The 26,200-nt window shown below is 49.6% G+C and overlaps 1 protein-coding gene across 14 annotated transcripts in view; it reads right to left on the bottom strand.

The window, feature by feature from the left end:
* The window catches only part of UBR4 (ubiquitin protein ligase E3 component n-recognin 4), a 134,137-nt gene that overhangs the window by 78,587 nt on the left and 29,350 nt on the right, over window positions 1–26,200 (bottom strand). For 9 of the 14 annotated variants that reach the window (XM_073570311.1, XM_073570310.1, XM_073570304.1 and 6 more), the window contains exons 19-53: window positions 23,883–24,165; window positions 23,653–23,779; window positions 23,473–23,552; window positions 23,244–23,372; window positions 22,979–23,161; window positions 22,770–22,892; window positions 22,336–22,675; window positions 17,607–17,704; window positions 17,367–17,524; window positions 17,076–17,288; window positions 16,903–17,004; window positions 16,724–16,824; window positions 11,057–11,255; window positions 10,796–10,984; window positions 10,660–10,723; window positions 10,380–10,571; window positions 9,757–9,827; window positions 9,485–9,632; window positions 9,185–9,409; window positions 8,910–9,080; window positions 8,654–8,836; window positions 8,280–8,438; window positions 8,026–8,178; window positions 7,704–7,931; window positions 7,464–7,621; window positions 7,135–7,306; window positions 6,859–7,060; window positions 6,605–6,786; window positions 6,316–6,532; window positions 5,652–5,868; window positions 4,874–4,937; window positions 4,666–4,800; window positions 593–767; window positions 355–495; window positions 151–272 (exon numbers count right to left, since the gene is read on the bottom strand). In XM_073570311.1, the coding sequence (XP_073426412.1) occupies window positions 151–272; window positions 355–495; window positions 593–767; window positions 4,666–4,800; window positions 4,874–4,937; window positions 5,652–5,868; window positions 6,316–6,532; window positions 6,605–6,786; window positions 6,859–7,060; window positions 7,135–7,306; window positions 7,464–7,621; window positions 7,704–7,931; window positions 8,026–8,178; window positions 8,280–8,438; window positions 8,654–8,836; window positions 8,910–9,080; window positions 9,185–9,409; window positions 9,485–9,632; window positions 9,757–9,827; window positions 10,380–10,571; window positions 10,660–10,723; window positions 10,796–10,984; window positions 11,057–11,255; window positions 16,724–16,824; window positions 16,903–17,004; window positions 17,076–17,288; window positions 17,367–17,524; window positions 17,607–17,704; window positions 22,336–22,675; window positions 22,770–22,892; window positions 22,979–23,161; window positions 23,244–23,372; window positions 23,473–23,552; window positions 23,653–23,779; window positions 23,883–24,165 (5,704 nt within the window). The remainder of the gene's footprint in view (window positions 1–150; window positions 273–354; window positions 496–592; window positions 768–4,665; window positions 4,801–4,873; window positions 4,938–5,651; window positions 5,869–6,315; window positions 6,533–6,604; window positions 6,787–6,858; window positions 7,061–7,134; window positions 7,307–7,463; window positions 7,622–7,703; window positions 7,932–8,025; window positions 8,179–8,279; window positions 8,439–8,653; window positions 8,837–8,909; window positions 9,081–9,184; window positions 9,410–9,484; window positions 9,633–9,756; window positions 9,828–10,379; window positions 10,572–10,659; window positions 10,724–10,795; window positions 10,985–11,056; window positions 11,256–16,723; window positions 16,825–16,902; window positions 17,005–17,075; window positions 17,289–17,366; window positions 17,525–17,606; window positions 17,705–22,335; window positions 22,676–22,769; window positions 22,893–22,978; window positions 23,162–23,243; window positions 23,373–23,472; window positions 23,553–23,652; window positions 23,780–23,882; window positions 24,166–26,200) is intronic. The other 5 variants (XM_073570313.1, XM_073570316.1, XM_073570312.1 and 2 more) reach the window with 1 other exon arrangement.

The raw sequence follows: 26,200 nt of genomic DNA on the forward strand, positions 1-26,200 counted from the left end.
GGGTTTGCAGCGTCAAAAAAGAGACAGGAGGGCGGCTGCAGTGGCGAAAAGAGAGGTGGGGGTGAAGGATGTGGCAGCAATTTTTTTTTTTCTACAGATAAGTCCCAAACCCCCCCCCCCATCCATTAGTCCCCTGGAGCGGGCTCTCACCGGGCACAGCAACATCTGCATGTAGATTTTAGAGGCCAGGTTAATGCAGTCTAGTTCACATGTGCAGTATCCGTGTATGATGTCCACTAGGGCATTGACTGTCGCTTCCACGTGGGTAAGACCTTCAAAAAACAGAACGGGTTTGATATATGGACACTTGCTGGAGACCAATGTCACAAGGAGGGAGACCTGTGAGCCACACACCTGGCAGACACGCTGGGGCCAGGAAGGCATTCTTGGGTTTGGATGCATGTAGTTTCCAGAACTGGTTGACCAGTTGTGTAATGAAGGCGTACCCGTCTTCTCCTTCGTCGGTCTTCAAGACATCTTTACCTTCATCAATATCTAAAAAAAAAAAAAAAAAAAATTTTAGATTTTTTATATGCATTTTCCAAAGTAAGACAGTTTGTCAGTGACCTATAGACATCAGCCATGAACTCACCGGTCTCTGCTGAAAGCAACTTGGAATCTGTGTAGTGAACGAGGTTGTTTGGGCGCATGATAGCAATGGAGCGGGCAGTGATCACCAGTCTCTGGAACACTTCTGGGTCCAAATCCTTTCCATCGTGTGTGCAGGAGTTCAGACACTGTACGGCGTGGCTCAGCAGAGCCTGATCCTGCACAGGAGGGACCAGACTGTCATGAACCCAGTGCCGTGGAGCACTGCAAGATCCCCCATAAATTCAACATCCCAATTGACACTTCCCTCTCAGCTGCCACTAAACTATCTCTCACTTCCTCCTTCGGCCTCAATGGTCTAATGCAGCCACTGGCCACACATTGGACCTAATTTTCACCGACCCCTCTGCTCCCCATCTAACCTCTCTAACTCACCTCTTCCTCTTTCTGACCACAACCTACTTACATGGTCTTCCCTCTCCTCTCCAGGTCCACAATCCCCACGCCACAAACTTGCACACCCTCGCAGAAATCTTAAACACCTCAATCTACACTCATTGTCTGAATCCCTCCTTCCTCTTACAGACATAAGTTCCCTACACAATGCGAATGCCGCTGCCACTCTATATAACACCACAATAGCTGCAGCTCTGAATCGGTTGCACCTCTCACACATACCAAAGCTCGCAAAATCAACAAACGGCCCTGGCACACTAGCCTGACCAAAGAACTGAGATGGGCTTTCCAGGGTTGCTGAGCGGAGATGGAAAAAATCCCACTCCAACGAGGATTTCATCGCATTCAAACTGTCCCGCACTACTTTCAAAGACACACTCGCTGCAGCAAAACAAACCTACTTCTCAACTCTCATATATCCTCCCTGTCTCACGACCCTAAACAGCTTTTCCACACTTTCAATTCTATCTTCCGTCCCCCAGCACCTCCTCCCTCTCCACTCAGCTGAAGACTTTGCCTCATTCTACCAGCAGAAGATTGAGAACATCAGAGACAGTTTTGGTCGACAACCTCCAGAGCCCTTTCGAGTAACTGCCCAGCCCTCCTCCACCAAAACCAACTTCTCTACCATTAAAAAAGATAGACTCTCTACTTTAATGTCAAGATTACATCTCACCACCTTTGCACTTGACTCGATCCCATCCCACTTCATCCCAAACCACACCAGTGTCTTCATCCCAACATTAACTCATCTTTTCAACCTATCACTAACAACTGGTGTTTTCCCCTCAAGCTTTAAACATGCCTCAATCACACCTATCCTCAAAAAAGCCCTCTCTGGACCCATCCTCTGTATCCAGCCATCGCCCCATATCACTCCTCCCCTATGCCTCAAACCTACTGGAACAACACGTTCATCTTGAACTGTCCGACCACCTCTCTTCTTGCTCCCTCTTCAACCGCTTACAATCTGGCTTCCGGCCGCACCACTCCACTGAAACTGCCCTAAGGTCACCAATCACCTATTAACCGCCAAGGCCAAGCGACACTACTTTGTCCTCCTCCTCCTGGACCTGTCCTCTGCCTTTGACACAGTGGACCATTCCCTATTATTACAAACCCTCTCATCTCTTGGCATCACAGACATGGCCCTATCTTGGATCTCATCATACCTAACAGACCGGACATTCAGCGTCTCCCACTCGCACACCATCTCCTCACCTTGCCCCCTATCTGTCGGAGTCCCGCAAGGTTCAGTCCTAGGACCCCTGCTCTTTTCCATTTACACCTATGGCATGGGACAGCTCATAGAATCTCACGGTTTTCAGTATCACCTCTATGCCGATGACACAGATCTACATCTCTGGACCAGATATCACCTACCTACTAACCAGAATCCTAAAATGTCTGTCTGCAATTTCATCCTTCTTCTCCGCTAGATTTCTAAAACTTATTATGGACAAAACAGAATTCATCATCTTTCCCTCATGTCACTCGAGTCCCCCTTAACGGACCAATCCAATAAAGTAAATGGCTGCCCACAATCCCCAGTCCCAACAAGTTTGCTGCCTCGGGGTAATCCTTGACACTGATCTCTCCTTCAAACCACAAATCCAAGCCCTTTCCACTTCCTGCCAACTTCAACTCAAAAATATTTCCCCCCCTCTCATCTCCTCTTCCCACAATCGCATACAAGATTTCTCCCGCACATCACCCCTACTCTGGAACTCTACCCTAACATATCAGACTCTCGCCTACCGTGGAAACCTTCAAAAAGAACCTGAAGATATACAGTGCATTGCAAATGTATTCGGCTCCCTGGAACTTTTCAACCTTTTCCCACATATCATGCTTCAAACATAAAGATACCAAATGTAAATTTTTGATGAAGAATCAACAAGTGGAACACAATTATGAAGACGAACAAAAAATTTATTGGTTATTTTAAATTTTTGGGGAAATGCAAAAACTGAAAAGTAGGGCGTGCAATATTATTCAGCCCCTTTACTTTCAGTGCAGCAAACTCACTCCCGAAGTTCAGTGTGGATCTGAATGATCCAATGTTGTCCTAAATGACTAATGATAAGTATAATCTACCTGTGTGTAATCAAGTCTCCATATAAATGCACCTGCTCTGTGATAGCCTCAGGGTTCTGATTGAAACACAGAGAGCACCATGAAGACCAAGGAACACAACAGGCAGGTCCGTGATACTGTTGTGGAGAAGTTTAAAGCCGGATTTGGATACAAAATGATTTCCAAAACTTTAAACATCACAAGGAGCCACTGTGCAAGCGATCATACTGAAATGGAAGGAGTATCATACCACTGCAAATCTACTAAGACCCGGCTGTCCCTCTAAACTTTCATCTCTAACAAGAAGACTGATCAGAGATGCAGCCAAGAGGCCCATGATCACTCTGGATGAACTGCAGAGAGCTACAGCTGAGGTGGGACAGTCTGTCCATAGGACAACAATCAGTCATACACTGCACAAATCTGGCCATTATGGAAGAGTGGCAAGAAGAAAGCCATTTCTCAAAGATATCCATAAAAAGTGTTGTTCAAAGTTTGCAACAAGCCACCTTGGAGACACAACAAACATGTGGAAGAAGGTGCTCTGGTCAGATGAAACCAAAATTGAACGTTTTGGCAACAATGTCAAACGATATGTTAGGCGTAAAGGCAACACAGCTCATCACCCTGAACACACCATCCCCACTGTCAAACATGGTGGTGGCAGCACCATGGTTTGGGCCTAGTTTTCTTCAGCAGGGACAGGGAAGATGGTTAAAATTGATGGAAAGATGGATGGAGCCAAATACAGGGCCATTCTTGAAGAAAACCTGTTGGAGTCTGCAAAAGACCTGAGACTGGGATGGAGATTTGTCTTCCAACAAGACAATGATCCCAAACAAAGTAAAAACTACAATGAAACGGGCTCACAAATAAACGAATCCAGGTGTTAGAGTGGCCAAGTCAAAGTCCAGACCTGAATCCAATCGAGAATCTGTGGAAAGAGCTGAAAACTGCTGTTCACAAACGATCTCCATCAAACCTCACTGAGCTCGAGCTGTTTGCCAAGGAAGAATGGGCAAGAATTTCAGTCTCTCGATGTACAAAACTGATAGAGACATACCCCAAGCGACTTGCAGCTGTAATAGCAGCAAAAGGTGGCACAACAAAGTATTAAGTTAAAAAGGCCAAATAATATTGCACGCCCCACTTTTCAGTTTGAATTTCCACAAAAATTTAAAATAACCAATACATTTCATTCAACTTCACAATTGTGTTCCACTTGTTGTTGATTCTTCACCAAAAATTTACATTTGGCATCTTTATGTTTGAAGCATGATATGTGAAAAAAGGATGAAAAGTTCCAGGGGACCGAATACTTTTGCAAGGCACTGTAACCTCTTCTGACAAGCTGCAGTAACCACCAATCGACCAAGCCACTGCACGACCAGCTCTACCCTCGCCTACTGTACCCTCACCCATCCCTTGTAGATTGTGAGCCCTCGCGGGCAGGATCCTTTCTCCTCCTGTTGCAACTTTTATTGCTTAATATTACTGTACTTGTTTTTATTATGCATACCCTCCTCAAATGTAAAGCGCCATGGACTAAATGGCACTATAATAATAATAAATTGAGGTCCTTACCTTGTGGTTGTGGTATGCAGAGCGGCTCGTGTGCAAACTGGCCAGCAGACTCTTGGTTTGGAGCTGGACGCTGGATGGCGTGGGCATGGAGAGCAGGACGGTCGCCAGCTCCAGAGCTGACACTTTGTTCTTCTCCTAAGCCACATAATCAAAAATAATTAGTGTGCGAATGATGGAAGGCAGATATAAGCCAAAAACAAGCACCTACCTTCTCCGGCAGCGGTCCGAAGGCAAAACAGCTTTCCAAAGCTTCGAGGGAACTTCCCACCAACCTGTACAGAGAACAAGACGCAGCATGTCAGAGACTTCTCTAGAATGACAGCTCTGCTGTATCTGAAGCTTCTACTCTTTACTTTACAGCCTAAGACAAGGAGTACGGCTTTGTTGTGTTAAGGCTTATCAGGTAAAAAGGTCAGAAGTCACAAAGGTGAAGGGTTAATGCAAGAAAAGGTGCCTGGGTGCAAGCCAAGCCGCTCAAAGCCACAGGCCTGTGCCAACATCAGACTGCGTTTTGTGGTGTCCCGTGTTGTTCTGGTGGCTTCATAGTATCTTTTATTTAATGATTGACCTGTTTGATCCTAAATTGGTCATGCCCAAAGCTCCAGTCATTATCCTCCATACATCATCATCTACAATGGCTGGTGGGACTCGCCATTACCCAGTTACCCAGACACCGCCATGCACTCAGGGCCAAAAACTCAAACAAGCGCAGGAGGTATACCAGCGGGGATGGTGCGCACACTCACTCGTGCAGAGTAAGGAAGACGTACTAACCGGTCCAAGATCGTTAAAGGTTCGGGGTCAGAACTTTTGAGGAGCAAAGAAAAAAAAAAAAAAAAAAAAACAACAAAAATAAAAAACATGTGAAGCCGAGAGAGAAAATGGGGCCCAAACTCAGGAGGAACCCCAGAATGTGAACACATGATTAGCCGGTGCCGACCCTGCTCAGGGGAAATATCGGATGTGCCAGCAGAAGCGCTGCTCACCTTTCAATGACGGTGCCGTTACAGGAGGGCGGTGCAGCCGCCTCACCGTCTGTGGATCCATTGCTTTGATTTAGGTTTGGGGGGCAAACGCTGCTTACTGAGGCAGAAGGGAATTCCTCAGGGGGCTCATCCGGCCAGCCGAACTGTTCCTTTGTTTTTCCATATATTTTAATGGCGTCAATCATGGTGACCCCGGCTGGGTCTACAGAGGCCCCGACTGAAAGAAGCAAAACCACGGAAATAAAGGCGACAATATTAAACCACGTGCAAATAGGACTCAAGTCTTTCAACTAGTCCCTAAGGATTGCAGCGTCAAGCCCAACATGTAATTAGCACTACAAAGCAAATGTAAGAGGGGCTTCTAATCAAAGGTTAAGCTTGGTCATTTTAAAGGGGTTTTAAGCCACTGCTCCAAGCTTTTTTTATGCTTTTCTCACCCTCCCAGGGTCCAGTCTCCACCGCTGCTCCCGATATCTTATCTACAGAACTGCCGCTAATCAGGGAGCTCTCTGGCTGTGAACGGCTCCAAACAGGCAGAGCTCACCATTTGACTGCAGCTCTGTAAATATGACAACATCTACACTAGACGACTCTGTACTGACACAGGGACGACCAAAAATCACACATCTATTATGGGGAAGGGGGGGGTAAAGAACGCACTTACTGAATATGGCGAGTTTCTTATCAGCTTGTAACGCTTCCTCTCGGGTAAAAGGAAAGTCAAACCATCGCGCTCGGCTGAGATTGAGCTGCATTGTGCGACCAAACATCTCGATGTAAGAAGGTGCCCGCTCGATGGCCTGGGTGCCAATCTGAAGCCGTATCCCTGTCATCACCATGGTGCTGTTGTTATTGGTGACTTCCACAGTAAATCCTCCGGGCTGTCAGAGAGGACAATCAATTAGCTGTGCGGCTGTAGATGTGACCCAGGCGCCATGTTTCGCTCTGCGTACCTTCGTGTTTGCCACGTACATCCCGGTAGAGTTCAGACGATGCTTTATCTGCTGGGCGTTGTATAACTGGAGCAGGTCGTTCCCACCAAACTCCACGTCTGTAAGCTGCTGGTTGTGCTCAAAGAAGTCGATGGGAAAGGTGACTTGACTCGACGCTCGTGTCACTTCAGAAAGAGAAATCACTGCATTACCCTTAAACATCTGCCGCAGAAGACACACGCTGCCATTAGGAGGGGGCTTTAATTGCTACTCACTGACGGCTGCCGGCTTGCGTTTCCGCACAGGTTTCATGATGCTGATGCTGCTGCTGGGCTGCAAGGACGGCTGGAGCCAGTATGACGTGTTCTCCACATTGGCCATGTAAATTCGCAAGCTGCCATCCTCACACAGAAGAATCATGGTCGTCCTCTGCTGGTCGTTGCTGGCCGTGTGCCGGATGGCTACCATGTCCTGAATCTAGGAGAAAGCAGGAAAGACTTTACAGCACGGAAGATACGTTGGGCACGGCGTCCTACCTGCTATATACTTACCTTGGCTTTTGCTGGCAGAGTCTTTATCTCCTGGATGAGGAAACTGTCGGGTTTGACCATGACCACCAAAGGGACCCCTGTGGTCTGCTGAACACAACACACTAGACCGGGGTGGTTCATGACTTCGGACCACTGACAGAGCGCGGGGGAGGTCTTGCTTCCGCCATTGGAACTGTATAATGAGATGTGGCAAGAAAAATAATTAAAGCTTTTGAGTTATCAGTAGCACCAAATTTTGCACAAATGACGACTGACAATGGATCATGTGCACATTTCTGACGACTGATGACAGAGCGTCCGCACGGCCAAGGGGCATAGGGTCATCTCACCTCTTTACATTGATGGGGAAGAGCAAGACTATCTCCAGCGAAGATCGGTTTATGGTGGCGGCAAAAGTCTTCCCTTGGCAATAACTGAAGAAAAGCATCTGGAGTACGTGTGAATAATACACAGACACGCCGCCACCAGCGACCTGACCGTTACTATCCTGTAACAGACGGAAAAGCAGAAGTCAGAAATAGATGTAAGAAACGTTTAGGTTTGAATACTAAACACTGCAATTCACAAACCTTCAGATCTTCGTGAGAAACTTCCAGAACGTTGGTGACATAAAACGGGCCATGCACAGCACTGCTGGACTCCTCCATAAGCTGAGTGTACACGTAGCCTGCAGAAGACATGATAACGATGATGTTCTTCCCTTCTTCATTGAACAGGAAAGTGACGTCTCGGATCTTGGAGCTTGGCAGCAAGAAGTAGAAGGTCGGGCTTAGCGCGTCGGACGACAGATCATAGACCTGGAAGATAAATGACCGCACAGTCATAACTTTCATTACTAGATCCCCCAAACGGAACAGACATTTCATACGCTCTCTGAATGGTTTTACCAACCTTAACAAAGTCGGCAGTGACAATGGCCAGCTCAGTCTGGGAGCCAGGCAGCCAGACTGCTTTAATGATGAAGTTGCCGGTGGCGAGTTGGGGATGAAGGACCAAGTGATCGGAAACTGACCCCGAGCCGCTAAAAGTCAGCACATGACAGTCCTAAGAGGTCGGGAGAAACAAAAACGAGATCGATAAAAACCTAAATTTAGCGTTAAATTACTCAAAAAAAAAAAAAAAAGGATCAGCTCAAGAAAACTGACCTTCAGTCCGCACACAGCCAGGTAATCCTCTTTGCATGGATTGCCAGTGAGGCTGAGGACGGTGAACGGGACCGGAGCAGAGGCCAGACGTGTCAGGGTGAGCTTTCTCTTGCTGGAGTCTGCCTGTTTCAGCAGTGCTGAAAGCTGCAATACTGTAATCTGAGGCAAGAAACAGTAATAAGTCTATGAAAGTCTCTAAAGAAGAAGGAAATGATCACAAAGCAATGAACGGCTTCACATTTATAGCAAATACACCCAATCACACACGAGAGTCAGTCGTTCCAGACCCATAGACAGCAGGAGGCCACTGCATTGACGATGACTGCCAGAATGTGTCAGGCCGCTCAGTTACATAACATTAGCACCATGCTCACCTTTCCCTTCTCGTGACTGACGGCTAAGTGTTGCCTCCTGCCATGAGGAGAGGACAGGACGCACATAGCAACCCTACGCAATACATGAGCACTGATCAGCTGTCGGATGGTCTGGCCCTGATCGCCGCTGTAATTCATCCTCACGTTCTCGAACGCTCCTTCCTGCGATCCCAAAGTAGGGACCTGAAAGTCACAAATATTACGGGTCTGTCCACCTCTCTATAGGTCGCTAGTTATCCATTTCTGTGTTCCTCACCATCAGCTGGTCTGTCATTTCCACACTTTTCTCCACAGTGTGCAGCTGGTCCAGAGCTTGCTGAGCACGACTACTACTCCCAACAGCAGAAGCCTGCTGGAAGTTATTCCGTACGGGGCTCATCAGGAAATTCAACATATCCAAAATCAATGGTGCAAACGAAACATTGGTCTGTAAGAAGAAGAATTTCATGGAGGACCAAGCAGTTAATGTGAATGAGGATCTGAACGGCACCATCGCACAAGGCAGAACCCGTCTTGCCATGCGGCACACACCTGGCACAGCAGCTCCTCGCGGCAGCCTTCAATGTTACGGCACAAGCTGCTCCTCTTTGGCTTCTCGTCATCTCCTTTGCCGTCACTGATTGTCACTTTTCCTTTATCTGTGAGGGCAGAGCCGGGGTGTCGGATGGCGCTTTCTGGCAGACGAGGTTCGCTCTGGAAGGCCGATTCTTTCATAGTAGATCCCATACCGCTGCTCGGGGTTCTTTTAACCAAAGCCTAAGGGAATAAGTAGTGTTTAGTTTTATGTGAACGGCGCCTGGACTGCGCGGTGGATGTGAGACGACGACCCACCATGCAGCTGCCATCTTCCTTGGCTCCACAGTCACAGAAAAACGAACCATACTTTGCATAGGAAATTTCATGGTCTTTGTGGCAGACCTTGGCGCAGACTGTGCACACTCCGACCCCATCCACCATCTTACAGGTGTGACAATGATACCTGAGAAGGGAGTAACCTGCATTAATACAGCAGTTGACAAAATGTAATGTGCGTGCATCTCACAGTTACCATACATTTCTCATCTACTTTACGGATAAAAGTGCGCTGGTAACGTCAGACTCACCAGTGCTGATTCATGAATTCTTTCTGGGTGATTGTGAATGTACAGAGCTTGTTACAGAGCGAATCTTCATCCTAGAATGAAGATATACATCCATGTGTCACAAGCATCGCATCAGCAGATCGCAGCTTATTATTAAAAGAACGGGTGGACGTCACTAAAGGGCTTCTCCGATCAACAGGGACATTTCTGAGTGTCAGCCAAAAGGTTGACACTGTAAAATACAGCACACTACTCTGTCTACCACTGACACCCTCAGGATCCCAGCAGAGATGGAAGGGGAGACAACAGACTTCCAGTGAGCAGACTCCTGATTAGCGTCAACACTATGAACCCTCCAGCCCATCGGCGTCATCGTATGTGCCTTGGCCGCAGGGCTGGAGTGGAGTACAGGACTGTGCTGTAGAGCCTAATTGTTTAGTATTTATTTAGGTTTCTTGATGTATAAAGTGTTGGACTAAAGTTGCACACAAAAAAAAGAAAAAAACGCAGCCCCATTCATTCTCTAACGGCTGCCAAAAAGAATGGTCGGGACGTGTACAGACACTTAATTTTAAGGGGAAAAAAGTTCCCTCTACTGTGGATCGGTCAGACCTCCAGACATCACCTATTCACCGGGGTCTTACCGAGTCTTCGGCCTGGGAATCCTCTTCTTCCACAGCCAATTCTTCCACCCAGTCCGAGTCCACCTCTATGGCTCGCTCTTCTCCATCCACGGGAAGGTGGCAGTGACCTTGCCCTGCTCCGTGACTTAACGCGTTGGTGACATCTGCCAGGTACGACACTATATGGCACGTGCATTCCAGAACGGTCACATGCTTAAGAACCAAAAAGGATGAAGAGTTATAGTGCGTTTTGCCCAATAAGTCACTAATGGTGCATGCTGACAGATGCTGCAGAACTCACCTTTCCTTGCATTACATTGTTGTTCAGCTTTTCCACAACATTTTTCTGGGATAGATATTTCTTACTGGAATAGACAGACGGTTTATTACTTGCTCAGTATTCGTGTCAGTCTTACAGAGCATAAAATTTTACTCACCATCTTGCCAGCCAGTCCATTGCTGCGCGGTGCAACTGTAGGTGTCCAGCTCCCTGTCCAGAGCTGGCCAGAGTGGCCATCACCACCATGAGTTCAGGAAACCCAGAGCCGTCCCCATTAGCCAAGAGATCAGTAGCCATTGGGATAAGGGTGCTGAGCAGCACGGTGCACACACCTTCCCCAACTTGGCTGCAGGACACAAGAAAAACTCAATGATCGGAAAATACATCACTTGGACGCTGTGACGAATGAAGGACGCACCTGTTCTCCCGCACAATGTACGCTGTGAGCAGCTGCAGCAGCTGACGGTTTTCCTGGACTATCTCCGTCTGGTCGGAGTCTTTGGGAGGCGGTGTTGTCATACGGACAAGCCAAGACTGCAGCTGTGACGGCTCCACGCAGGCGAGTTGTGCCAACGTGCCGCAAAGACGCAGCAGACTGGGGCTTGGATTTTTCTCGGCTGCAAAGTAAAAGCAATTAATAAACAACAAATATTTTCTCGTCTACTATGTCTCACATTACAGAGGCAGGGTGTAATAATTCTGGGGGATACAGTCGTACTGATGAAAATGATGGCTTCCACAGTTCAGCTTTGTGCATATTAATCCACAGTCCTGATACCAATGTAAAGTTTCACTGTATGTATAGGGCCATGTACGAGACCAAAAGGGCGCCTTATGACCTGAACAGCACTGGTGATGCAGATGCTGCCGTAACTTTTATTTTTCTTAACTGTATGGAGAGCTACGGACCAGAAACTCCTGCACAGAGATCATCTGAAAACAGGATTTTTTGGGTTGCTTACCGTAAAATCTGTTTCTCGGAGCCTTCATTGGGGGACACAGAGACCATGGGTGTATGCTGCTGCCACTAGGAGGCTGACACTATGCACAAAAAAAGGTTAGCTCCTCCTCCGCAGTGTACACCCCACCGACCGGCAGGAAGTTCCTCAGTTAGTGAGAAAGCAGTAGGAGAAGTAACAGAATAGATTGAAAGCAGAACAAACAACTCAACTGTAACAAACCGACAAACATAAGAACAGGCGTTGTAGAACATGGGAGGGTGCGGTGTCCCCCAATGAAGGCTCAGAGAAACAGATTTTACGGTAAGCAACCCAAAAAATCCTGTTTTCTCGTTCGCCTTATTGGGGGACACAGAGACCATGGGACGTCCCAAAGCAGTCCCTGGGGTGGGAAACAAACTTCCATCAGGCCAGTGGACTCGCCACCGCAGCCTGCAGAATCCTTCTACCTAGGCTGGCGTCCGCCGAAGCGTAGGTGTGGACCCTGTAGAATTTCACAAAGGTGTGAACCGATGACCACATTGCAGCATTGCAAAGCTGCAGCGCGGAAGCTCTGTGGCGCACCGCCCAGGAGGCACCCACTGCCCGGGTAGAGTGCGCTCTGATCCCTGGAGGGGCCACTCGATGCTTGACCCGGTATGCCTCCAAAATTGCCGATCTGATCCAGCGCGCAATAGTGGCCTTTGAGGCTGGGTGATGAACAGAGAGTCTGACTTCCGCAAGGAAGTCGTCCGGGCTAGATAGACTCTCAATGCCCTGACTAGGTCCAGCTTGTCCAAAGACCGCTCCCGAGGGTGAGCTGGGCTCAGGCAGAAGGATGGCAGAACAATGTCCTCATTGAGGTGAAACGAAGATACCACCCTTGGAAGAAAAGAGGGCGGAGGCCGCAGAACTACCTTGTCCTGATGAAGGACCAAAAAAGGAGAGCGGCAAGAAAGTACCGCTAATTCTGACACGCCCCTGTTGAAAGGAGGGGGCCTTGATCAGGATATCGTCGAGGTACGGAAAAAGAACGAGACCTCTGATCCTCAACAAGGCCATCAACGCCGCCATAATCTTCGTGAAGACTCTGGGAGCGGTGGCGAGCCCGAAAGGAAGCGCGACGAACTGGTAATGTTCGTGAAGAATCGCAAACCGCAGGAACTTCTGATGTCCGGGAAATATGGGCACCTGTAGATAGGCATCTTGGATGTCTATGGAACCCATGAATTCCTGCTCCTCCATGGAAGCAATTACCGAGCGAACTGACTCCATCCGGTAGTGGCGAAGGCGAACTCTCTTGTTGAGTAACTTGAGATCCAAGATGGGTCGAACTGTCCCGTCCTTTTTCGGCACCACAAACAGGTTTGAATAAAACCCTGTGAAGCGTTCCGATTCGGGAACGGGCACAATCACCCCGGAACTGAGAAGAGAGGCGATGGCCGAACCGAACCCCGGGACCAAGGCCGGACCCCTCGGCGGACGGGATTGTAAGAAACGATCCCGTGGAAGAGAAATGAACTCTATTTTGTATCCTGTTGATACAACCTCTCTGACCAAAGCGTCCTCTACTGAGGCGAGCCAGACGTCGCTGAAGAAGAGAAGTCGACCTCCCAATTGGAAGGGACCCACGGGAGACCGATGGTAGTCATGCGGACGTAGACCGTCCAGATCTAGATCTGGACGGTCTTCCCTGGGAAGAGTGGGACCGCCAGGACGGAGTGGGCCTGAAGGAAACTTTCTTTCTTTCCTGACGTGCCTGTGGCCTTTGCTGGTTGGAAGGGTTTTCCGCCGTATTGAAACGGCGGAAAGTCCGACAGGGACGAAACTGACGAATTGGAGGAGGTCTGCGAGGCTTGGAGGGGAGAAGAGAACTCGTACCTCCGGTAGCGTCCTTAATAATCTGATCCAATTGTGATCCGAAGAGACGCACTCCCTGAAAAGGCAGATTGGTCAGAGACTTTTTAGAGGACAAGTCCGCCTGCCAGGCCTTGAGCCAAATTGTACGTCGGATTGCCATGATGTTACTTGACGCCTGAACTGCGCAAGATGCGGCATCCAAGGAGGCAGAAAGCAGATAATCCCCCGCATGGGAAATCTGATTGGCGAGATCGGCCAAATGCTCTGGTCGTGCCTTATCCAGAATGCCCTGCCGAAGGTCATCTGCCCAAGTGGATATGGCCTTTGCTGCCCAAGAAGAAACAAAGACTGGACATACCGCTGCTGATGCCGCTTCGAAGGCAGATTTTGCTAGAGATTCTATGATCCTATCATTAGAATCTTTTAGCGACGCCACACCTGACAGCGGAAGGACCGTATTATTAGAAAGTCTGGACACGGGAGGGTCCACCGAGGGAGAAGCGGCCCAGTTGTCCGTGAGCTCTTTAGCAAACGGGTACAGCACGCCGAGACGCTTTCCTCTTTGAAAGCGTCTGGTCGGACCTTCTCTCTCCTTTGTAAAAATCTTTCCAAACTCAGAATGGAAGGGAAACACCCTGGATGGTGTTTCCGCCCATCTGGACGAAACCTCCTGATCTGAGGATTTCGCAGGGGCGTCAGCGATGTCTAAGGTATGGTGAATCGCGGCAATGAGGTTTTGCACCGTAACCTTCATGTTCGCATCCTGGTCCGAATCCAGCTCTAAGACCCCTTCCGATTCCGAAAGCGCTTCGCCTGACTCGGGGGAGGAGGCCCGAGAGGGAGACTGCTGGGGACTATGGGGTGAGGTAGGACGAGGGGAGGACTCCGCCTGGAGGTCCTGCCTGGGCCTCTTGCGACTGCCGCTGGCTGGCTCAGATGGGACGTCCTGAGACGTGCTGGGTCCCGCCGAAGCTCCCAAGGGCAACTTGTCCAGAACGGCTACTAGGGACTGAGACACCTTGATGAGGTCTGCCACTGACTGTGATTGAGAGGAGGCCCAACCCGGCATGGGGGGCTCACTCGCCCCTGGGGCTATGGATGGCTCCTGAGCGGCGTCGGGCTGGACGCAGAGCGGGTACGATCAGACTTAGCGTTGGACATAGTGAAAAGAGAGGCAGTGCCGGCCGGTTGGGGGACAGAAGGCAGAGAAGGGTGTCAGTCTGCAGGTGCAGAGCTACTCACGGTCCGGTGTCCCCAAGGGCGACGCTCTCTGATCTGGCTGCAGGATGAGGCCAGGCCAATCCGGCTGAAAAAAGGCCCAGCGACCGAAATCCGGCAGGGAATGAGGTCCGGCTGGCAGGCTGAGAAGATGGCGACCACCAGGGAAAGGGCGCGCTGCCAGAGGGAGAAGGGCGGAGCTCGCTGCAGAGATCCCCTTAGCACCGCCCGCTGTCCAATAGCAGGCTGGTGTGAGGCAAGGGGGCTGGGAAGGCCTAGGACGGGCGGGAGAGAAGCCCGCTTAGGCTGGTTTCACATTAGCGTATTTTAAGCGCACGCACGGCCGGGGGTAGCTCCGCCCCCGAGCCGGCTCTCTGCCCGGCGTGCCCGCCCCTTGCTTGTAGCGCCGCCTCCTAGCGGACAGCGGCGCCTGCGATCGGCGCACCCTATCTTTAGCATAGGGTGCGCAGATCGTGCGCAGGCCGTGCGCTAGTTGCGCTTTGACCTGCGCTGCGCACTTTTGACGGTGCGCCGTGCGCGCCAAAATCGAACTTTTCGGATTTTGGCGCGCACGGCGCACCGTCAAAAGTGCGCAGCGCAGGTGATATAGGTTTTCCTGTGTAGCTCTGTGATATACTTTAAATCTTGGCCTCTGTTTGCCCTCAATATACCATATGCCTCTTGTATAATAGATTTGTATATCTTTCTACCTTTCCTCTGTGACTGGTGGTGGTCCAGGTTGTCTTTAGGCACTATTTGCACTTTAGTTTGCATTTTGCACATGTCTGCCTTCTTGTCCTTTTATGTCCTTTCTAATAAAGAAACATTTATATCATGATAAAGGATCTTTTGGTCGTATTTTTGTGGTTTCCACATCCATGTTTAAAACACAGCGGAGGCAGTGTGATGGCTTGGGCATGCATGGCTGCCAGTGGCACTGGGTCACTAGTGTTTATTGATGATGTTACACAGGACAGAAGCAGCCGAATGAATTCTGAGGTATTCAGAGCCATACTGTGTGCTCAGAGACAGGCAAATGCAGCCAAACTGATTGGTTGTCGTTTCATACTACAGATAGACAATGACCCAAAACATAAAGCCAAAGCAACCCAGGAGTTTACTAAAGCAAAGAAGTGGAATATTCTTGAATGGCCAAGTCACCTGATCTCAACCCAATTGAACATGCATTTCACTTGTTAAAGACTAAACTTCACACAGAAAGGCCCACAAACAAACAGCAACTGAAAACCACCGCAGTGAAGGCCTGGTAGAGCATCAAAAAGGAGGAAACAGCGTCTGGTGATGTCCATGAGTTCAAGACTTCAGGCAGTCATTGCCAACAAAGTGTTTTCAACCAAGAACTAGAAATAAACATTTTATTTACAATTATTTAATCTGTCCAATTACTTTTGGTCCCTTTAAAAACAAGGTGGCACATGTTAAGGAGCTGAAACTCCTAAACCCTTCATCCAATTTTAATGTGGATACCCTCAAATGAAAGCTGAACGTCTGAACTTCAACTGCATCTGAATTGTTTTGTTTAAAATTCATTGTGGTAATGTCTAGAACCAAAATGAGAAAAATGTTGTCTCTGTTCAAATATATATGGACCTAACTGTATTTGCCTTCCACCAACCCAGCCATCACCAGAAATGATCAATATTTGCCTTCCACCAACCCAGCCATCACTGGAGACCATCAATATTTGCCTCCCCCAGCCATCACCAGAGACCATCAATTTTTGCCTCTCACCAACTCAGTCATCACTGGAGATCATCAATATTTGCCTTCCAACCAACCTGGCCGTCTCCGGAGATTATCAATATTTGCCTCCCACCAACCCAGCCATCATCGGAGATCACCAATATTTTCCTCTTCCAACCCCGGCCATCACCGGAGACCATCAATCATTGGCCTCTCCCCACTCCGACCATCACCGGAGACCAATATTGGCCTCTCCCTACTCCGGCCATGACTGGAGGCCATCAATACTTGCCTCTCTTCACCCATCACCGGAGACCATCAATATTTGCCTCTCCCCACCCCTTACCAGAGAGAACATTACTTACTGAGCTGGAATAGTTTTGTGAACATCTTCAGGACTCTATTGCAGAATTTAGCGGACAGCGCCTCGTTTGCAGTCGCCATCATTATCTGTACCAGCTCTCCTCTATAAGAGAAGCACAGTCAGCTGTATACACCTTCGCTCCCCTCTCCGTGTACGTATGCGATATATATCGGTACTTACTTCTCAGTAAAGAACTCCTCCATGGCTTTCCGAGCCAGGCTACTCTCTAGCTGTTTCTCTAGGAACTGCAGACACTCCTCGAGGATGGACTCATCCAGGCCACTAGAGAAGACGCAATGGTGAATGAGGACCAGGCTTATAACAAGACCTCATTCTCTTACAAGAACACTTACCTAGTGGGATCGGAGTGGTGAGCGAGGATGTTATAACAACCGGTGATCAGTTTCTCATACATCCGGGACAAAAACTCATCAGACTCGGCAGGTCCGAGCACTCTTTCCAGCGACGTGCTGCACAGCTCAGCCACGCTCTCCGTGCTGCTCTCCAGCAGAAGAGGAAGCAGCGACTGGATTAGCTGCTGAGAATTCAGATCTTCAGGGCACCATCTAAATGGCAACGATCCAGGATAAAAATCCAGCAGTGGGATTAAACAAATGCACTTTGAGAACTGCAGAAGAACTTACACGATGAGGTCGCCTGTCAACCGGACCAGCGACAGGAGAACGTGCTTCAGAGAAGCAGCCAGTGACAGGCTGGGGCTGCACAACGTGCCCAGGTGGGCGGCCTGCACTGCCCCGATGTAGCTTTCTGAAGGAATGGTATCATTGGCAAAGGCATTGCGCTACAATATAAGCCAGGACAGGGTTACTGCATCGCATCGCAAAACTTGCACCAATGCCACACATGGTATACAAGCCACTTACCCAGGAACCGATACTGGGGAACTCATTGGTGTGAATGTTGTTCCATGACTCACATAGGGTCTGCACAGAAGTAGGGAGGTTCTGGATCAAGACGGGGCCTGGGGAGAGATTAATAAGCAGAAAATGGTGTTTTAAGGAATATTCCCATCTTCCTAAATGGCCCGAGCTGGTAAACAAAGGAACTCTGCAATTTACTGCTTATTAAAAGGATCGGCCTTTCTTTAGAAATTAACATTTGCTTGCAAGCACATTGCCTTGGAGACCCACCACTGCTGCTAGACGGAAGGTCAGGTATAGGAAAGGTGGTCGAACTCCATGGCAACAAACGTGTTAATATCGCAAGAATGGCTGTAAATTTTATGAATTAGTAAAATGCAAAAGAGGGATTTTTGGTACTTACCGTAAAATCTCTTTCTTGGAGCCTTCATTGGGGACACAGGTTACCATGGGTGTATGTTGCTGTCGCTAGGAGGCGGACACTATGCAAATAAGAAAAAAAATACCTCCTCCTCGGCAGTATACACCTGCAGTATACACCTACCGACAGGCACAAGGCAATCCAGTTGGTGCTAAAGCAGTAGGAGGAGCAAGTACAAAAAAAAAAACTCAACCTATGTACCAACCCAAAATTGGCCAACACGGTACAACATTAAGGGAGGGTGCTGTGTCCCTCAATGAAGGCTCCAAGAAAGATTTTACGGTAATACCAAAAATCCCTCTTTCTCGCTTCATTGGGGGACACAGGTTACCATGGGACGTCCAAAAGCAGTCCCAAGGGTGGGAAAGAAATGCTGAGAGAAGGGTACTTAGGTTGGGTGGTGGGAGACCGCTGCCTGCAGTATCTTCCTACTCAAGCCTGCATCAGCAGAGGCGCGAGTATCTACCTTGTAAAATCTCACGAAAGTGTGGAGGGACGACCAGGTTGCGGCCTTGCAAACCTGCAAGGCCGAAGCTTGGTGATGGCCCAGAAAGCTCCCACAGCCCGGGTACAGTGAGCCCTCACCCCCGGAGGAGGCTCTTTGTCCTGAACGCGGTATGCCTCCTGAACCGCTGAACGAATCCAACGAGCAATGGCGGATTTCGAGGCTGAAAGCCCTTTCCAACGACCTTCAGAGACGACTAACAGGGAATCGGACTAACGAAAGGAAACAGTTCTAGCAAGGTAGACTCAAATAGCCCTGACCAAGTCCAACTCGTGGAGGGATCTCTCCAAGGGATGAGTTGGAGAGGGACACAGAAGGGAGGACGATGTCCTCGATGTGAAAGGCAGAAACTACCTTTGGCAGGAAGGAAGGAACCCGGTCTGAGGACCATCTTATCCTGGTGCAAAACTAGGAAAGGAGAACGGCAGGACAATGCTGCCAACTCTGAGACCCTCCTAATAGTGGTGATGGAGACTAGGAAGGCCACCTTTCACGAGAGGAGGGAAAAGGAAATAACCTGAATCAGCTCAAAGGGCGCACGCTGGAGGATGCTCAAGACAAGATTTAGATCCCATGGATCGACCGGAAACTGGTAAGGAGGCGCTATGTGAGCAACGCCCTGAAGAAAAGTCCACCTGGGGAAGGGAAGCCAGATCCCTTTGGAAGAGGATAGCCAGAGCGGACACCTGACCCTTTAAGGTACTGAGGGAAAGGCCGGAATCGAGACTCGTCTGTAGAAAATCAAGAACGGAGAGAAGAGAAAAAGCCATAGGAAAAAAACTGTTGTCCTCATACCACTGAAAGAAGGCTCTCCAACATCTGTGATAGACGTGTGATGACGCTGGTTTTCTTGCCTCAATCATGGTCTGAATGACCTTCAAAAAAGGAAAAACCTGTGTTTCTCAGGACCGTGGCCTCAACGGCCATGCTATTAAACTCAGAAACCGAGAATTCGGGTAGCAGAGGGGTCCTTGCGATAGAAGGTCTGGACGGTCTGGAAGCCTCCAGGGAACGTCTGAGAGCATGTTCACTAGCTCCGCATACCAGGCCCTCTGTGGCCAATCTGGAGCTACTAACAGAACGGGGACCCCTTCTGCCTTTATTTTTTTCACGACTCTTGGAATCAAGGGAAGAGGTGGGAACAGATAAGGCATGCAAAACTGGGACCACGGGATCACAAGTGCGTCGCAACCAACGGCCATCAGATCCCGGGACTTGGCTACGTACTGGGGAACCTTGTGGTTTGTTTGAGACGCCATGAGGTCGACATCCAGAAAGCCCCACCTCTGCCAAATTTGGAAGACGACGGCAGGGTTGAGAGACCACTCGCCTGACACGAGGCCCTGACTGCTCAGGAAATCGGTTTCCCAGCTGTCCACCTCTGAAATGTGGACTGTCGATATGGCGGGAACATGGCTTTCCGCCCAACGCAGAATCTATGCCACCTTCAGCATGATCTGCTTGCTGCGAGTTCCGCCTTGGTGATTTATGTAAGCCACGCCGTTGTCCGACTGAATGTGGACCAGCTTGCCTGCGAGGATGGACTGTCAGCGGATGAGGGCAAGAAGGATTGCCCTGATCTCCAAAAGACTGATTGGTAGGAAGGTCTCCTGAGCATCCCCAGAGGCCCTGGGCTGTGAGGTGGAGGAAAACTGCTCCCCAACCCAGGAGAATGGCGTTGGTGGTGATGACTTGCCACCGAATAGGAAGGAAGGATCTCCCGCGTAGGACCGAGGTGTATAGCGTAAACCAGGTTAGGGATTGCCTCACCTTGAGGCAGAAGCACCGGCCGGTCCAAGGAGACCGTTGTCTTGTCCCAGGCAGAAAGGAGGGCCAGCTGGAGAGGGCGGGAGTGACACTGGGCATACGGCACTGCTTCCATGGAGGCAATCATCTTCCCTAAGATTCTCATGCAGAGCCAAAGGGGAAGAGGGATCGGGCGCTATAGAGCTTTGACCCTCTGCCGGAGGGACGAGAACTCCTCCTTTGGAAGGAAGACTTGAGCTTGGATGGTGTCGAATTCCATGCCCAGGAAACCGAGACGCTGAGTTGGGATCAGGGTTGACTTCTCTTTGTTGATTATCCAGCCGAGACGATGCAGTGTGTCCAGATTGATCTGGAGGCTGCGATAGTCTCGGCAAGACGGGCCCTTTGACCAGGAAATCGGCAAGATAAGGGATTATAAGAATTCCTTTTGAATGTAGGATGGCCATGACCTTCGTGAACACCCTGGGGGCGGACGCCAGACCGAATGGGAGAGCCCTGAACTGGTAATGGTGCTCCTGTATGGCAAACCGAAGGAACCTCTGATGCTGCACACAAACAGGAACATGCAGATAAGCACCCTGAATGTCCATAGAGCAAAGATATTCCCCCGGCTCCATGGAGGCGATCACCGAGCGCAAGGACTCCATTCGAAAGTGGCGAACCTGAAGGTGGCGATTCAACTGCTTGAAGTCCAAGATCGGGCGAAGGGAACCGTCCTTTTTCGAGACTATGAACAGATTCGAGTAGAATCCGGAAAACCGTTTGTGCCAAGGAACGGGTACGATTACTCCTGAGCTTAGAAGGGAAGAGACAGCCTGGAAAAGCCCTGGGGCATGAGAGGGCTGTTTTGGTGGACGAGAGAAGAAGAAATGTCCGTTTGGGGGCGAATAAAATTCTATCTTGTAGCCTGAAGTGACAATCTCCCTGACCCAGGCGTCAACCGCCGCCAACCAAGTCTTCTTGAAAAGAAGTAGTTTGCCTCCCACCCTGGAAAGATTCCCAGGTGGGAGTGACCCGTCATTTAGAGGAAAAATCTGTGGCTGCGAGAACCGGAGGGCTTAGAGGGGCGGCTCTTTGACCTGCAGTGAGGGGTAGGTTTGAAGGAAGGTTTCCTTCTTTCCCCTTGTGCGAAGAACGGTCCTGCTGGGAGGAGCCGCCTGAGGAAGAGAAGGGTCGAAAGGGCTGGGTCCCCTTTCTGTTGAAGGGGCGTCTTGGCCTGGATTGGGGCAGAGAAGTGCTTTTGCCTCCGGTGGCACTGGTATCCGAAATGATCTGGTCCAGCTTGGCCCCAAAGAGCCTGGAGCCCTGGAACGGTAGGCCAGTGAGGTTTTTTTTGGATGCTGGATCTGCGTTCCATGCCTTCAACCAAAGGATGCGGCGAATAGCAATAATGTTGCTGTTTGCTCTTGCCGAGCAAGCAGCCGCATCCAGGGAGGCATTCAACAGGTATTTACCGCATGGGCAATTTGGTCTGCGAAATCTGCTAGCTCCTCTGTGGGAGCTGCTGCCACAATGCCTTGGCGAAGTATCTTGGCAAGGCCGATGTGGCTTTCGTCACCCATATGGAAAAGCGAGGACTGGCCCACCAAGAGTCACCCTGAAACACCCCAAAGGGGGACAGGGGACAAAGTCCTGCCTGCGGGTCCGAGAGTGGGTGATGTGGGTGATACCACACTGCTCTCTCGGTCGCACAAATGTGGGAAAACAGGGTGAGAAAAACTGCACCCTGTTACCCGAAGAGCTGTATCTGAAAAACAAAGGGGAAAAGATTAAAACGCACACAAAACCTGTAAAGGAAAACACTTGCAGCCCTGGTGTTAGATCCATGTCTGCCTCCTACAGACACTAAGCAAAAACTGGATTGCCTTGTGCCTGTCTGTAGGTGTATACTGCTGAGGAGCTATTTTTTTTTTTATTATTTACATAGTGTCCGCCTCCTAGCGACAGCAGCATACGACCATGGCAACCTGTGTCCCCCAATGAAGCGAGAAAGAAATATTAATCTATGGAGGGGATAACCCCATTTTCTTGCTACTTACCAAGAGTGTTGGCTTTGCATCGGGAAGACCCAATGGCAAGTACGGCTGCATACCCCTGCAGCTTCTTCTCCTCTATCCCTTCCTCTGGAAGGCTCCGCAACAAGTAACAGCGGGTGAGAGAAGCGTACATGTCTAGCAGCTGTAACGCAGCCGGCAGGAGGTTCTTCGCCACTTGAGAGGACTTGTGAGGGTCGGTCTCAGCTGATAATTTAGAGAAATGTTCATCCAGAGACACTTGCACCTTGCAGATCATCGCATCCAATGTGTAGATACACTGCAGGTTGGGCCCTTTACGGAGCTGTTCGAACGTGTATCCATTAGAGCTGCAATAAGTCGAGATCTAGGATATAAAAAAAAAATGGAAAAGCCAATAATTAGGCATCAATTTCAAGGCACAAAGTAATAAATAAAAAGACGCAGGCAAAGGAGCGCACCTGCCGGGTGATATACTCTTCAGCGACTTCTACGTCATATTTAACCAAGTTGCACTTGGCTGAAGTTTGCTCAGTCATTGACGCGGCTTGTTCTGGTTTCAATCCTTGCGTCACAAGATGATCCTAAACACAAGACGATAATCCTATAAACATCCATCCTCACATCTACGTCCAATAATTAAGATTTGCAGAGCATCTTTGCTCAGTACCTTTATCCAGAGCTGATATGATGGCACTCGGAGTCGAGATGCCCAGCGCAAGGTGTGAAGTATCTCACATTCACTTGGTCCAGAGACGTTCTGCGACAGCTGCTTCATGTAGTGTATGGAGGGTGGTAAAATTCCCAGGATCTTCCACAGAATCAGGAAGTGATACTGCAGGGCACAAGCCTCCTGATGAGGACACAAACACGTCACGAGACAGAAAACGAAGAGCCCCCTTCTTTGCACCTCACGCGGCAGACATCGCGCTCACCAGGGCAGTGATGCTTTTGTTCTCATTCCTCCGGACGGTGTCTAGCTGGGTTCCAGCGGCCAGTAACGAAATCAGGGCAGTGTACAAGTCGTCATATTTAAGCACTCGGGAGAAGAGGACTTCACACACCTGCAGAAAGATAAAAGATGGGTCACACTGGGTAGATCACGGGGGGGGGGGGGGGGGGGGGGGGGGCTGGCTTTCGTTGACACTGGGGATAAGGACCTACCTCGGCATCAAGACGGTGGAGGTCATCCTCAGAGGCTTCCTGGGTGAGGATGCTGTAGAATCGGGGCTGAGGAGCCACATCTGTAACCCAACATTACATGTCAAAAAGCATGTCCTCCAAATTACCTTACCACCGGGATGGGCGGTTTAGTAATGAGGACACAGGTACCCATATTCTCACCAGTTGCGCAGTGTTTTGTCCAATTTTCCTCCACTTCTTTAAATCCATAATACAAAGCTGAATAACGGCCGAACCCCTCATGTGACGCTCCAGAACTAAGCGGAGGTGTTAGCAGATTGTACTGCACCTACAGCACAGAAAGACATTGCAAAACAAGCCACATAAAGAGCAAAACAAAAATAAAGAACCCACGAGAGACACCAGCGAGAAGAAATCATCCCAAACCTCACCTGCTCGAAGAGGTAGAGCGGCGGCTTGGAGTACTGGTGTAAGAGATAGTCAAACACTAGAAGCAATCTAGCAAGGAGGAGGGGGGCCCCCGGCAACTGGGAATCCAGGTTACTGGCCAAATCCTGCAGCGTTTGTATACAGAGCAACAGGATATCCTGCCGTCCCCCATCTGATAAATTGTGAAAGATGAGAAGCAGCAGCTGGAGATGATCCACGTTGACATCTTCTATGTCGCCCGGGACCACTCCCTGGAGGGCGCTCTGCTTCAGGGTCCCAACAAACCTGGGGAAAAAAAAGTTAAGATTGTGTAAGTAGGCGAACATATTAGTGTCTGGCCTGACAGCCAGTCTCCTGAGACATTTAAGAACTGGGGTAATATAAATACAAGCTCAGACTGCAGGGTGGGGTGTCAGGGACCTCTGGACGAGTACTGCTAGCACAGAAACCTTGCGTGCAAAAAGAATGTTTTTCCAATCACTCAGTAGGCACCTGACCGCAGCGATCATGCAACATCCGAAAACGGGAAAAATAGGGATTTTTGTGTGTACTCACCGTAAAATCCTTATTTCTGAGCCAATCATTGGGGGACACAGACCGTGGATGTTATGCTGCTTGCCACTAGGAGGACACTAAGTGAACACAGAAAAATGAACTCCTCCTCTGCAGTATACAACCTCTCGCTGGCTGAGATTTCCCCAGTTCGGTGAAAAAAAAGTAGGAGCATTAAACAAATAACAATAACTATGTCAAAACCTAAGAATGCTACAGTGAGCCAATAGGCTAAACAGGGTGGGTGCTGTGTCCCCCAATGACTGGCTCGGAGAAAAGGATTTTACGGTGCCTACACACAAAAATGCCCATTTCTCCTACTCTTCATTGGGGGACACAGACCGTGGGATGTCCTAAAGCAGTCCCTGGGTGGGAAGTATACAACTGCTAGTACCCCATGTACCACTGACTTAACACTGTGGTACTGCCGATTGCAGGATGCGTCTGCCAAGAGCTGCATCCGCCGAGGCCGGAGAATGAATTTGGTAATGTTTTGTTAAGGTATGCAGACTGGACCAAGTCGCAGCCTTGCAGATCTGTTCTGCCATCACCTGGTGCCGAATGACCCAAGAGGCGCCCACTGATCGGGTAGAGTGCGCCTTAATCCCTGCTGGGACAGGTGTGTTCCTGACACGGTAGGATTCCTGAATAGCCAAGCGAATCCACTTGGCTAGTGTGGCTTTTGAAGCGGCTAGACCCTTCCTATGCCCCTCTGGAAGTACGAACAGGGTATCTCACTTGCGAAAGGGAGCCGTCTGCGAGATGTACTGTCTCTGAGCCCTAACCACATCCAGGGTGTGGAGGGCCTTCTCAATGCGATGGACTGGTGCCGGACAGAAGGAAGGCAAAACAATTTCCTCATTAAGATGAAAGGAAGACACGACTTTGGTCAGGAAAGACGGAGACGTCCTGAGAACTGCCTTGTCCTGATGATGGCAGGACAGGGCCGCCAATTCAGAGACTCGTCTGATTGACATAATTGCCACTAGAAAGACCACCTTCCAAGAGAGAACAGTTAGTGGTACGTCCTGCAGTGGGTCGAAAGGAGCCTCATGTAAGGCTCAGAGAACCAAGTTAAGGTAACATGATTCCAATGGCCTTTTATAGGGAGGCGCCACATGGGAAACTCCCTGAATGAACGTCTTCACCTGAAGTTTGGTGGCAATTTTGCGTTGGAATAGAACTGACAAGGCTGAAATTTGGCCCTTGAGCGAGCTAAGTGCGAGGCCTGACTTTAATCCGGTTTGTTGGAATTCCAATATGGAAGGAATGTAAAACACCAGAGGGGATCGACCATGGTCCTTGCACCATGAGGTTTTCCAGGTGCGGTGATAAATGCGCATAGACACGGGCTTCCTAGCACTAATCATGGTGGAGATCACGTCGTGATAAAAACCAGCCTGTGTTAAAATCCAGGATTCAATGGCCACACCATTAAACACAGGGCCCCGGAGTTCTGGTGGCAAATCGGGCCCTATGAGTAGATCCATGTAATCTGGAAGTCATCGACTAGTTGTACTAGTTCTGCGTACCATGCTCGGCGTGGCCAATCTGACACGACTAGGATCACTGGTACTCCCTCTGCTCTGATTTTCTTGACCCTCGGAAGCAAGGGAAGAGGGGGAAAAGAGTACGGGAGCCGGAACCGGTGCCATGGCAGAACTAAGGCCTCCGCTCCGATGGCGCATGGATCGCGCGATCGGACAATGAATCGAGGATCCTTGTTGTTTAGTCTTGAGGCCATGAGATTCACATCCGGAGTCCCCCA

This window comes from Dendrobates tinctorius, unplaced genomic scaffold (genome assembly GCF_039654945.1).
Source record: "Dendrobates tinctorius isolate UK_male_01 unplaced genomic scaffold, ASM3965494v1 ptg000028l, whole genome shotgun sequence".
Taxonomy (NCBI): Eukaryota; Metazoa; Chordata; class Amphibia; order Anura; family Dendrobatidae; genus Dendrobates; species Dendrobates tinctorius.